Genomic DNA, 13,296 nt, shown 5'->3' on the forward strand with positions numbered 1-13,296 from the left:
AAGAAAGCAAGAAAGTGTCCTCTGGCATCCAGTTAAGTCCCTCCTTTAAGAAAATGGTAGTTTAGCAGAGAATGGATGTATAAGGAAACAGTCCATAATGTAGATAAAATTACCAAATCAGCAAATGCAAACACGTTGCCATTTATAAAGCATTTGACTCCTAAAATGCAACTTAATAGATTCTGATATGAATATTACCAAGGGGAATGGAAATTGGGCCAAAGGATTATAAACGACAAGATTCATAAACAGCAAGTAAGACATTTAGAAATTCAGCGAGAGGAAAAAAACAGAGAAGTGGCATTTCTTAAGCAGATGTAGGGGTGATTGCAGATGGCATGTTAGAGAAGGTCAGCTGCCTCTGAGGCAACAAGCAAGAGCTTTGATTTGCAACTGAATACAAAGCGGAATCACGTGAGATGGGAGAGAATAGCCTCCATCAGAAAAATTTCAAGTGCTCTACAACTTTTCAGCAACGACTGCTCTGTAGTATTTCATTGGGTCAGATGTAACCATACAAATTGCCACCTCTCTCTCAGGAAGCGTAACATGGGAAACGAAGGAGACTTGACCCCACTCCCTACTCTGTTATTGCTAAGGAGAGTGTGGCGCCTAGACCTAAAATCAAAATCAATGCTAGCCTCTACTGGGTAGGGAGCTAAAATACATTCTATGTTCAAACATTTTATTTAAAAGGTAACTGCTGTTCTGTTGATATTTAAATGAGATTTCAAGTTTTACGGATAAGGAAGTAAAAAAGGTTTAAAATAAGCCAGTGAAAAATATGCCAATTAATGAAGGATTAGGACACAAACATACTTGCTGCTTAAATAGGACACAAGCTTATTTGAATAACATATATTTAGACCGTTCATATGAGTGTCAGTGCAGACAATATAAACAGCCTAAAATCGTGTGTGAAATTAACTGGGGGGGGGGTTTAAGTGCATGTTTAATATAGGGTGCATGTATACAGTGGTACCTCGGGTTACATACGCTTCAGGTTACAGACTCCGCTAACCCAGAAATAGTGCTTCAGGTTAAGAACTTTGCTTCAGGATGAGAACAGAAATTGTGCTCTGGTGGCGCAATGGCAGTGGGAGGCCCCATTAGCTAAAGTGGTGCTTCAGGTTAAGAACAGTTTCAGGTTAAGTATGGACCTCCAGAACGAATTAAGTACTTAACCCAAGGTACCACTGTAATGCTTAATATACCATGCATGTGTATTGAAACAATACCCAGAATATTTACACAATGAAACCAGTGTCAAAAATAGTTTGATCTTGTTCCTGAAACTTAAGAACATGCACATCAAAGAAACCACAAGGTTTGTTATAGTAGACCCACATAGGGATAAATTACTAAATCCTCCTACCTTTGCTTCATTTTTTCATGCATCCTTCCATGTTGGATACACTGCTCCTCCAATTCATCATTCCTTTTCAGCATTTTCTCAAGTCTGTCATGGACATATTCATTTTCCTGAGTAAGCTGGCTGACTTCAGACCTGGAGAATTAAGCACACTGATGATGGATGTTGCCAGATTTTATCCTGCAGTGTGCAACCACCTTAACAAAAGTCCAGTATACATCTCCATGGCAAGCATCTTACTTACTTTTAAAAATAAAATAAGTAGTATTGCAGCAGTTGGTTTAAAATTGTATGGAATATTTTTTGGCAGATGGGTTACAAGAAAGATGGCTATTAGTAATGCATGAAACTCACCTTATACAATACTATACGTTCTTTGATATGAACCACCAGGCAAGAAGAGGATATTATAAAGTTCTTGCAAAACTGCAATCCTAAATATTTAATGGGAAATAATTTCCACTGAACTCAGTGAACTTACACCTCCATAAATGCACAATAAATGGACTGGACACTGCAAGAAGGTCCACACTACAAAAAGGCTTTATACAAATGTTAATAAAACAGTACAGGAAAATAAATTGATTTCTACAGATTTGTTCAACATAAAGTATCTTTTTTCTTTTCTCATCTGTTTTACCTAACAAAATTTATATACTGCTGGAGAGTAACAAAACCTCTAAGCAGTTTCTAAGAAATATTAATATTATCCATAAAGACAGTTAAAATAAGCAGTAAGCGAAAAAAAGATTAAAACACATCAGCATCTACATGTCTAGAAATACTTGCCAAAACAAACAAAAACGTTTTAAGCAGGCACCAAAAAGAACACAGTAGATGTATCTACCTGATGCCCATAGTTCCAAAGTGTAGGTACTCCCACAATAAAAGAAAGATTTCATAGAAGGGCAGAAAAAGTATTGTGTGGCACATGTAATAGTACCAGTTTCACAGATGAAAGAAGTTGAGTGGTCACATGCTGGGCAAGGCGATCCCAAGCCATTAATAGTTTTATGTAACAACAGTAACACCTTGAATTTGGCCTGGGTTCAACCAGCACAGTTGTTATATGCTGCAGTAATCTGCATTAGCAGCAGTTTCCAGGTCAAAGACAAGGGAAACTGCAGTAATCCAATCTTGAAGCCACCAATGCCTGAACTACTGTGGCCAAGTTTTCCCAGTTCAGAAACAGTCATAGCTATCATACCAGGCAGAACTGGTAAAAGTGGCTTCTAGCCACTGAGGTTACTTGGGCCCCCAGGAACAGAGCTGGGTCCAACCGATTAATTGCAGAAGGGATTCCTTGGGTGAAGTCTAGCTTAGGACTCTAGGTTTTGCTACTTGCCCAACAAGTTTGTCTGAATTCTAAGCAGAGTGATGGAAATAGTATGATTGCAGTAGTATTGCAAAATAAAACATCAGGAAGCCCCCGTAAATCTGATGCTGTCAAAAAGCTGCACTATCCTTTAAATCAATTCAACATTTAGGATATGTACAAAGGTGGCTTATGGCCAGCTTTCTTCCTCCAACCTTTGGTAGGCAGCATAGAAATTCCAACCTAGATGCGTTGTCCATTAGAATGGTTTTTTCATTTCTCACAAATCTGACCATTTCATAGTATTATAATTAAATGTGAGGTAGGTTCTATTGATTTTAATTGAAAACTCGATAATTCAGAAAAGGGGCTGAGTCTCACTGCCGTAGTATGTTTTTTTCAGAATGTCTGGCATTCTGATTCTCTACCTTGGGCAAATGTTTTCCTCACAGTGCTTCAGTGTAATGACTGCCGTCTTCTAATAGAGCACCAATCAAACATGCAGAAAAACAGTTCAACCGGGTGCGTGTTCTTTACTTCAATTAAACTCACACAGTTGGATGCCTACTGTTGCCAAAATGGTAATATAATTTATCCATTATAGTCAAACAGTAAAACTACACTAAAAGTCATTTAACAATATTTATAACACCATAAAATATAGTGTTAAAATATATGGACAGCAATATGCACTGAAATGGTAAAATTTGTTTCTCATCATCAGTGATTAAAAACAGGATCATTTCTCTAGCTTCAATACACTCAACCCTAGTGACAGATTAGAATTCAAATCTTAATGATCAATTTACAATTAACAAGATAGAAGTGAAACAAATTAAACCAACCATTATATATAACGAGACCCAATGGACTCCCATTGTTGCCCTTAATTACAAAACGAAATCACAAATACACAATGGGCAGGGTCAAGCATCAATCCACAAGCCTCAAACTTTGGGACAACCCAAAAAGAGGGTAAGCAAAATTATACAGAGAACACTGTAGTACTGTATTTTTACATTTGCATGTGTACACAGTGTCAACTGTGCAGCTTGAGGGGAGTAAATCGAGCACTTCCAAGATCCGCCCATATATGTAGCGAAATTTTCGCTCATTACAATTTTTATTATTATAGATTCTACACACCAATTACGCCTGAAGGCTAGCTTTATTAATACATTACTTAAGGTAATATCCGAACACAGTAAAGCATGTTTGCAACCCACTTCCATAACGTAAATTCATCTTTAGGCAACCTAAGTATATTCAACAGAAGCCCTCAAAATGTTTTATGCATCTTTAATTCCAATCCTAGGCAATCTTACCCAAAGTATGTGAGTATTTAATAGGCATTAATTTGTGAAGCTCAATCAGAAAAATGGTGAGGCCTGTGATTGGGGAGGGGGAATCACAAAACCTATCTGTACTACACTACAAATAATTGGGAAATGACTTTTCTTTTTGAAACTACCTGGCAGAAGCTACACAATTTCTGGAAAAAACCAGCAAGCATTTAAGCAGCATTTCTTAGGCCTGCTCCGAGCCCTGGGTGTCCCTGGGTGCCCTGTATAGTTTGAAGAAAGTGCTGTGCTAATGCCAACAGCTACAGAGCAAAACAGGTACAAACCCAGTCAGCATCAGAGAATAAATTGTGAAGGTGAAGGAGCAAGTGTAAACAATTACAATTCAATATATATCATTTAACTGGAGCAATGAAACTCACCATATATTGTCTCTCAATTAGAAAGTGAAATGCTCTTTCAACTATAGCACACTATTATAACCACGTGAGTCTTCCATACAAATCAGAGTTTGGGGACAGATCTCAACACACACCATCTGAAGAGAAGGGGATCTTTTACTACCTTCTGAAGCATATTAACAAATGTCTGGGCTTCAGACCCAAAGCTGTGTCCTTACTTCTTAGTAGTGTTGGTGAGGTGCCATATCCCAAGCCAGCTACGCTGGAGGCAGAGAGGAGAGGTGGGACAACGCAAGCCCAGAAGGAAGTTAGGCTTCTGTTTGTCAAGATAGGCCATAATTTATTGTGATGACTCAATGCAGCCAATACATTTGGCATTTATCAGCTATAAGCACCTACTTTTTGCAAGGTGGGATTATATGCTCACCAATAAGTGGGCAAAGCGGAAAGGGATATGTACCTCAAAGGCACCACTATATAAGATTTGATTTAAAGATGTGTCAGCAGTCTTTGTAGTCTCTGTCATGTCTGAATACAGTTACCACATGCACCTGTCCACATACATGTTGCTACATTAGTGCCACAGGTATATTAACACTAATTGTGTATAAGCTGGGCATGCGGTAAGTAGCTCTAATGTAACAGGTGTGTGCATGGGATATTTGTCTGAGGGCTTTTCTGTGGCTCACACTACATTAAAAGATCAAGTTACTGTATCCTAAGACTTAAGTGAACAGAAATGGAAAAAGAAAGTAGTCTGCCCACATTGGTTGTGTACAGGGGCAGCATGTTGCTTGAGGAGAAATGGGAACGTGCTGCCTCCCTCACTTCCACCCCTCCCCCACTGCTGCCTCACCGCTGGTACCATGGCTCTCTTACCTGCATTGTGCAGTGGCATCCACAAAGCATGGGCAGCAGTGCCAGTTTTCAGACAGATTTTGCCAAAATCTTGTGAGACCTTATGCACTCGTGAGATCTTATAAGATTTGGGCAAGATCTCCTTGGAAACCAGTGCTGCTGATGGCGGAGGTGAGACAGGTGCTGCCTCTTAGGCTTCCACCATCCGAGGCAACTGCCTCACCTTCAGAGGCGGAGCTAGCATGCCATGCACCTGGGGGCAGGGCTAGCAGCCCGCAGGGATGGGGCGTGCTGCGAGCAGCCCAGGGAGGAGAGGCGGCAATGTCACCTCCCCTCAGGAAAGACACCTGGGGCAGACCGCACCCACCTTCATCCCCCAGTGCTCACCTTACCTCACCAGTGGGACAGACCTGGTTGTGTATGTGATTTTGTTCACATTTTATGTATATGTTGAGGAATATGGAAGACTAGAAACATAATACTAAAACTGAACTATGTAAGTGCTGTAAAAATGGCTTATCAATTCACAAATTTCTATTAGCTACTCATAAGTAGTAAGCCTGTAAGTAGCTCTGTGTACAAAGAGTAAAAATGCTGCCTACCTGTTTTTTTCTGTCATATCTTCAAGCTTCTTTGCCAATGTGCAACACTCTTCTTTTAATTTTGATAAGAGTGCATTCTGTGAACTCAGCAAGGAATCCAGTTCATTAACTAGAAATCATACATTAAAAAATGTGCGTATGTTATATTCTACATATACAAAGTTTGAAATGCAATACAGGACATTTTAGAAGCAACATTTTAAAGTGTTATATTAAGGCTAGAACCTAACTTTCAATTAAAGAAATTGGTATCCTAATCTCTTTGGAAAGTCGTAATAGGAAAGTCCCTTCAAAAGTATTAAGAAAACCACATGCTCAAGCCTGTTCCTGAGCATCTTGATCTTACTTGCCCATGACTAAATCTGTGTGAGAGAAGCCCCCTACCAATTTCTTTGTCTCCGCCTTCCCATTTTAAGGTTGCTTCAAACTTGAGCTGTAGTGAACCACCCTGAAATCCCAAGATTAGGGACTGATTTTTGCGGGAAGGTTTGAGGGCTGAAATGGTTTGTGCTCCCTTTCTTTTGAGGGTTTGGTGGCAGTAGCTATGGTCATGATGGATGGAATTCAATTTCACTCAGAGTAGACCTATTAACAGGACCAATTAAGTCATGTCCATCAATTTCAGTGGGTCTGCTGACAGTTGAATGCCATTCCAATTTCCAGTGGTGGTCTGGCCACCATGCTGCCTTCCCAGAGTACCTCTGGAATGACTTAGAGAGGACAATGCACTGCTTCTACTGTTTTAAACAAAGGAAATATACAGAGCAAGCTTCTGCAATGATAAGACCATCATCCCTCACAAACCCTCCCCCAAAACAACCCAACATTTTGGAGCTCTAGAAAAATAACCAAAATGTATTCCCGGCTCCAATCCATCCCTGGTGAAAGGGTCGGTGAACGTGGAGAAATTTACCATCAGCACTAGTTCAAACTGATAAAATTCCTACATGGAAAGTAATTCTGTGTATGAAACAGGATGCATATATATTGCCACACATTACACACTTTCCAGCAGTCCTAAATGTAATGGTTTTTAGGAGAAATTACAATGACAAAGTTTTCTGTAGTTACACATGAATCTAATGAGCAGTTTCACAGCAGATAATCATTAATATGTTCATGTTATGGTCTGTAACTATATACTGTTCTATAGTACTACAAAGATTATTCCAGTGATACCAAAACACATTCCTCTTTTGATTGCTAAATTCTTTTATATGGTCCCTTGCCAAGGACATCTGCACAGCACCAAACTACAGTGGTCTAGAGCTCAAATACCTGACCTTAGAAAATATATTTCATGTTCTACCAGCTAATGTAATCAAGCTAACTTCCACATGAGATAGACAAAAGCTATCATTTGAGTCATATTAGTTTGCTGGATGGATCACAGAATATGTGAAGTATATTTGAAACATCAGTTAAGGAAGACTTGTACAGCACAATATACATGTCTTTAAGAGAAAACCGAAGGTACAGAAAGTTCGTATGAAGACACCATAACTTGACCGATCTTCAGAAAGTGCAAATATAATATTTTCCTTATATGTAACTGAAATTATTAACTGAACAGCTTCTTGCAGTTGTTAGCCAACAGCTCCAATTTACTGTAAACATGGGAAACACTGGGAAATGAAGACAACATATGTGAAAAAGGCCATGGGTATAGGTTGGGGTGGGGAGAGAATTGAGCTTTGAAATCTTGTACCTCATAACATAGCAAAAATCTTGAATTTTTCAGTTTTAAATTATTGAAGATTTTAATTCACTAATTCATCAAATGAAATGTCAAGGGAAAATATGGAATACGGCAAGCACTATGATCAGACCTCTATATGAAAAACAAAAACCAGAGTATTCAATTAAATAGCATATAAAATTCTAGTTCCTTCATCTGTGAAGCAATTTAATATAACTGCATTTGAGATGAGATATTTGTGTTCAATATGTCTTAACTTTTCCATTCTTGTTATTCATATTAGAAATATCAATGGGCACAAAATACTATTCTCCAAAGCAAGCAAATTAAGTGAGATCTTACAGATAAGGAAGGAAAAAGTAAATGACAACTTGTTCTGAACATCTATGCCAAGTCACAGCTGCTTATACGCAGAAGTGCTGTATAGAATGCAGAGAGATGCCACAAATAGTCCCTTTCCCTTAATACACTTGTGTAGAATGAAGCCATAAAGCAAATAATTGCATTCATTTTTAGCAAAGATTGGCCTGCTAGGATTGGTGTCACTGCTGCATAATTCAAACAGAACACAGTTTGAAACTGAGATGGCTGTCAGTTCAGTGTTGAGCTAGCAATCCAGGCTAGCAAAGGATGCTAAGAAAGGCAAGATAATCTTGTTCTAAGAATGGTATACTCTGAGAAGCATCCCAGGAGCTAGACAAGATCACACATGTGCTCCAGGGCAATGCAGCTAGTCACTGAGTACCTCAGCAGAAACTGTGATTGCCAGGACAATAAATTTCTCTGAACAATGAAAGGACAAATATATTCATTCAATCATTATTTATCTAAAATTTCAATACCCTGCTCTCTATCAAAGAAACCAAAGCAGCTTATAACGATATAACGATATAATTATCAATAATATTAAAACAAAACCAGCAGCATAAAACAGTAATAGTCATATAAATCGTAAAACCACCAGCACCATATTCCCTCAAAAGGTGGATAACATAACCACAATGCAACATCAAAAGACTAAAATAAACTAAATAACTACACACATACACTCCACCATCACCGAGGGCACTCTAAAAAGCCCTGAAAAGTGAGCAATGTTGGGACCAGGCACATCTCCAGGGAGAGATCATTTCAGAGATGGAGCGCTACCACAGAGGCCTCATTCCATGCCATCACACTATGCAATTTTACTTGATAAAGGGACAATGGGAAGGACTGCAGATTTAGGCAGGCACCTATAAGCAAAGGTGCTCCTTTAGATAGTTGGGTCTCAAGCTGTTTTAAGTTTTATACTGCAACATTAATACCTGGAATTGGGCTCAGAAATCCATTGGGAACATCACATCAGAAAATGTAGGCACAGGAAGTCGTCTTATTGTGCATACTTGAAAGTCCAGAAGAACTAGGCTCCTCAGGAATAAGGAACCTCTCTGGAAACAGGAAATCTTGGCAGGCTAGGCTTCCCAGCTGCACCTAGGTCTGGGTGACCAGGCTGCATAAGCGCCCAGTTGAAGCCTATTTGTTGCTGGAACAGCACAGGTGCTTAGTTTTGTGCAGCCCAGCAATTTGCTCCTGTTTCCTATGCCAACGAACCCTGAGTTGCTGGCCTCTGCTGATACCTTGCTCTTGGAATGCTGCCTAGCTTTAGAATACTCCATTGTGTTTGACCTTGGCTTTGCCTTATGACCCTGCTTAGTGGACCACACACACTTTAGGACGGCCTCCCCATGCTTGACATCAGTCCTGAATTTCTGGAATGCCCTGATAACTGACTGCTACCTCCAATCTGGCCAGTCCTCTGTCCCACCAGGGATCTAGCTTCCCCCTCTCCCCTGGCTAAGGGATCAAGTGAGGGCATGATCAAGGCAGAACATACACCCAGGCCATGAGCAACTCCCCCAAAGTCACTGTCTACTTTGGGGGAATTTATATACTTTTCAGTGGGAACTGGAGCTATTTGTTATTTTCCCTCTCTTTCAATAAATGAGAAATAGTTGGTTAAGCCACATACAGAGATTATGGGAGGGTTGGGATATGATCTAAAAAGGCAAATACGCAAATATGATTCCCCGTCTTACTAAACTGATTAGCAACATTTATAGTCTGTACACACATTTAAATGCATTACTGGGGGCTTACTGAATTGCCAACAGCAACACATCCACCAACTGTAGTTTCAGAATTCAGGTTTTTAAAATATGCAATTTATGCATATTTTCTGTGAGCAATGCTACTTACAGCTTAAATATGCAAATTTGCTGCCGTTCTACAGCTCATGATATAGTTCTGATGTGGACCTGAAAAGCAATTTGTCCACCCCCGATATAAAAGGACCACACATAATATTTTGACTGTCAACAATTCTGTAAATCCGTTTTACTTTCATACTATAAAAGGTAAAGAATTACAGGTCAGCTGTGCCAAAATATTGAAGCACATCAGGTTCCAGTCATGCTGCCAGCTGTTACCAATGTCCTATATTTATCAATTTAAACTGCATTCTTCAGGTTCTCTCTCACTGCTGCAAAGGATTAAAGATCCATCTAGATTTGAGAAGGACAGAAAATACAAATTCTAAAAATGTGTGAGCCTGCAAAGATTAAATAAAGGAACATATTAATTTGGAGCCAGTGAATTACATCCAGCTGCGACAGTGAATTAAGTACCGATTAATGGCTAAAGCTTTTCTCCAGTTTGGATTCTGAAGCAAACTCATTAAGCTTTTAGAGTAGCTATAATGTGTGTACTGTGGGAACTGTTCAATGCTATTCAAGAGACTTTAACTGTAAGCTCAGAGCATTTCCTGCGGAGCTTCTGATGCTATTTTCTTTATATAACATGTGTGCCTGAAAATCCAGCCAAAAACAAGTCCTTTGTTTTTCTACTTTGTTGTGGTCCCTCTCAGCTTTACGTTTCTTGAACACAGGTAAATAAACTCATAATCCAGATGGTGCAACAGATGTGAGAGCAGCACTCTGAAATCAACAGACAGTGGGCAATACTTTCCATTTTCTCTTTTAAACGCTAACTAATATGTAATTCGGAATCTCCGGTGTAGTTAGCATCTGCTCCCTTCGGCCAGCCAAAGGTTACAGGTGTTCCTGATGTCATTTCACAGTAAGGCGTGGGCCGGGCTTGTGAGTGAATGCCCAGGCTCTAATCTTTCCCTACCACCTACCAGTTTTATCATGCTGGGCCTCCATTTGCTGCATCTTCTGTGTCAGCTCCTGCTCTCTCTGCTGGGCCTGAAGGGCTCGGGTCTTTGCCTCATTGCTAAAGCTGTGCTGAATGTTCTCTTTTTCTAACCTATTAAAAAAGAAGAAGAAGAACAAGAAGAAGACGAAGAAGAAGTGGGGGGCACGCAGAAATGTCAAACGTATTTATAAACAAAAATAAGTGATAAGTCTATATGCCAAAGAATGATTTACATCCATTTGTGTGTTGTGTGCTGTTCAATACCCCAAGCAATAAATAATAAAAAGACAAATTAATAAAACATCAAGGCCAAGCATTTTAAAAGGCAACAAAACAAAGGCAATAATATATTACATTTCGATCATACCATTGCATGTGCAGCAATTAAGACATTATCCTAAAGAAATGAAGAGGCAGGAAAGGCGTGGACTGGGAGGCATCAGGGGGTCAAATGCAAAGATCAAATCAACGGCAACTCAGAGGGTAAGGAGCAAATGTTCAAAATACTGGCAGACTGGTAGTGGCCCCTAATAATGCTGCATGCTTCACATCTTTGCATATATATGGAGGCAGATTGCTATTTGCTAGCCCTAATTTCCTACTGAGAATGTTCTGATCAAGTTTCATATGGTGAAGTCACAAATTAGAGCAGCTCTGCTTTCCAAAGATGACTTTTTGTTCATGAATTCTGCCCCCCCCGCCCCCCCCCCCAAAATCAACTTTGGTAAGAAACACACACCTTTTCATCAGTTTGACATTTTCAGAAATGTATGAAGGTAGTCATGTACAGGTATAAAAAAAAAACAAAAACTAATCGCCAAGAATAGATTTTGCAAAGACTGCAAGGTCATTCTGGGTGGCTCTGGATAGGGTTGCCAGATTTCAAAAAGTGAAAATACAGACGCAAAAGTTGCCTGGGCACTGTTATTGACGGTCAAATTCCGGCTAAATACACAATGAAAACAAAAAACAATACCCCCTCCAACAAACACATTTCAAAGGACATAGAATGTTAATCAGTCAAAGGCTGGTTGAAGAGAAACATTATCACCTGGCACCTAAAGATACATAATGAAGGTGGCAGGCAAGGCTCCCTATAGAAAGCATTCCACCAAAAGGCCCATTCTCATGCTGCCACCCTCCAGACCTCTATGTTAAACAGCACAGAGGATAAAATTGAACCCTGAGGAACCCCATATTGAAGGCTCCACAGGGCTGAACAGCACTCCCCCAAGCATCAGCCTCTGGAAACAACCATCCAAGTAGGAGTGGAACCATCGTAAAGTGGTGCCACCCACCCCTCACTTCGACAGCTGCTCCAGAAAGATACCATGGTTGATGGTATTGAAAGCTGCTGGCTGAGAGGTCAAGGAGAATTTACAGGGACACATTCCCCCTGCCTACCAGCAGAGGTCATCGTACACGATAACTAAAACAGTTTCTTTGCCAAAACTGCCTAAACCCCAAATGTAATGGATCTAGAAAATCAGTTTCCTTCGAAATTGCTTGGATCTGATCCACGGCTCTCCTCTCCCTTCTGCCCATTTGGAATTTCAAAGAAAAGAGGGAAATTGTAAGGCATTCAGAATTAGGTTACGCCTTTCTTTTTCTAAAAAGCAGCAGCTGCTACACATCAACCAGCTACGGAAGAGGAGGAGAGGTGGGTGGGTTGGTGCAAGCCCAGGGGAAAGCTGAGGTTGATTCCGCCATGTTAAACTGAAGTTGACTGCTACCATTACATTTGGTACTTAATCAGGTGTAAGCACCTGATTCTTGCAAGGGTGAGATGCAGAGTGCACACACACCCATAAACAGGCAGAATGGAGTTGCAGTGCATCAGGTCAGCTCTGGAGCAGCACTCCACAGACTCTGGCAAAAATTTCTCCCCCATTACTATAAGGCAAAGACAGCTAAAAACGGTACTATTGCTACTGCTCCAAAGGCTGATGGTGTGGGACAGTTCCTCCTCTCTTTCGGGAAACACAGGGCAGGCAAAGAATAAGCCAGCTCTACATCTCTAATCTTGCATCTTTCTGCTTTTTGTCCACTGATAGGGAAAGCTGCTCCATTCTTTGAGATTGTAGTATCTGTCACAGGTAAGTTATCTATTAAAGATGGTATCCATTACAGGTAAAATAGATTATAAAGGTAGGTAGACCAGGGAGTCAAGTACATGCTCTTTCATTAAGAGTGTATTGTGTCTATCTGGCCCAGGAATAGGCAAACTCCAGCCCTTCAGATGTTTGGGACTACAATTCCCATCATCTCTGGCTAACAGAACCAGTGGGCAGGGATAATGGGAATTGTAGTCCCAAACATCTGAAGGGCCGGAATTTGCCTATGCCTGATCTGACCTAATTCCCATGTCCAATGCAGGTGATGTTCCTCACAGAGGCTGCCTATCTGAAGGTTACAGAAGCTGTTTGAAAACTTAAAGAAATATTTCAGCAAAGTAAATGTTAATGGAGGGGGAAATGATCAATATTGCATTTGTAACTACAAAATCAGTTACATTCCTGATCTGCAAAGCATAGTTTATCCATGCCTGCATGT

General features: G+C 40.1%; 1 protein-coding gene across 2 annotated transcripts in view; it reads right to left on the reverse strand.

The window, feature by feature from the left end:
• The window catches only part of SDCCAG8 (SHH signaling and ciliogenesis regulator SDCCAG8), an 89,743-nt gene that overhangs the window by 27,759 nt on the left and 48,688 nt on the right, over nt 1-13,296 (reverse strand). For both annotated transcript variants that reach the window (XM_082215023.1, XM_082215022.1), the window contains exons 14-16: nt 10,727-10,854; nt 5,850-5,958; nt 1,376-1,507 (exon numbers count right to left, since the gene is read on the reverse strand). In XM_082215023.1, coding sequence (XP_082071149.1) covers nt 1,376-1,507; nt 5,850-5,958; nt 10,727-10,854 — 369 coding nt within the window. The remainder of the gene's footprint in view (nt 1-1,375; nt 1,508-5,849; nt 5,959-10,726; nt 10,855-13,296) is intronic.

Source organism: Podarcis vaucheri (genome assembly GCF_965113315.1).
Source record: "Podarcis vaucheri genome assembly, chromosome: 3".
Lineage (NCBI taxonomy): Eukaryota > Metazoa > Chordata > Lepidosauria > Squamata > Lacertidae > Podarcis > Podarcis vaucheri.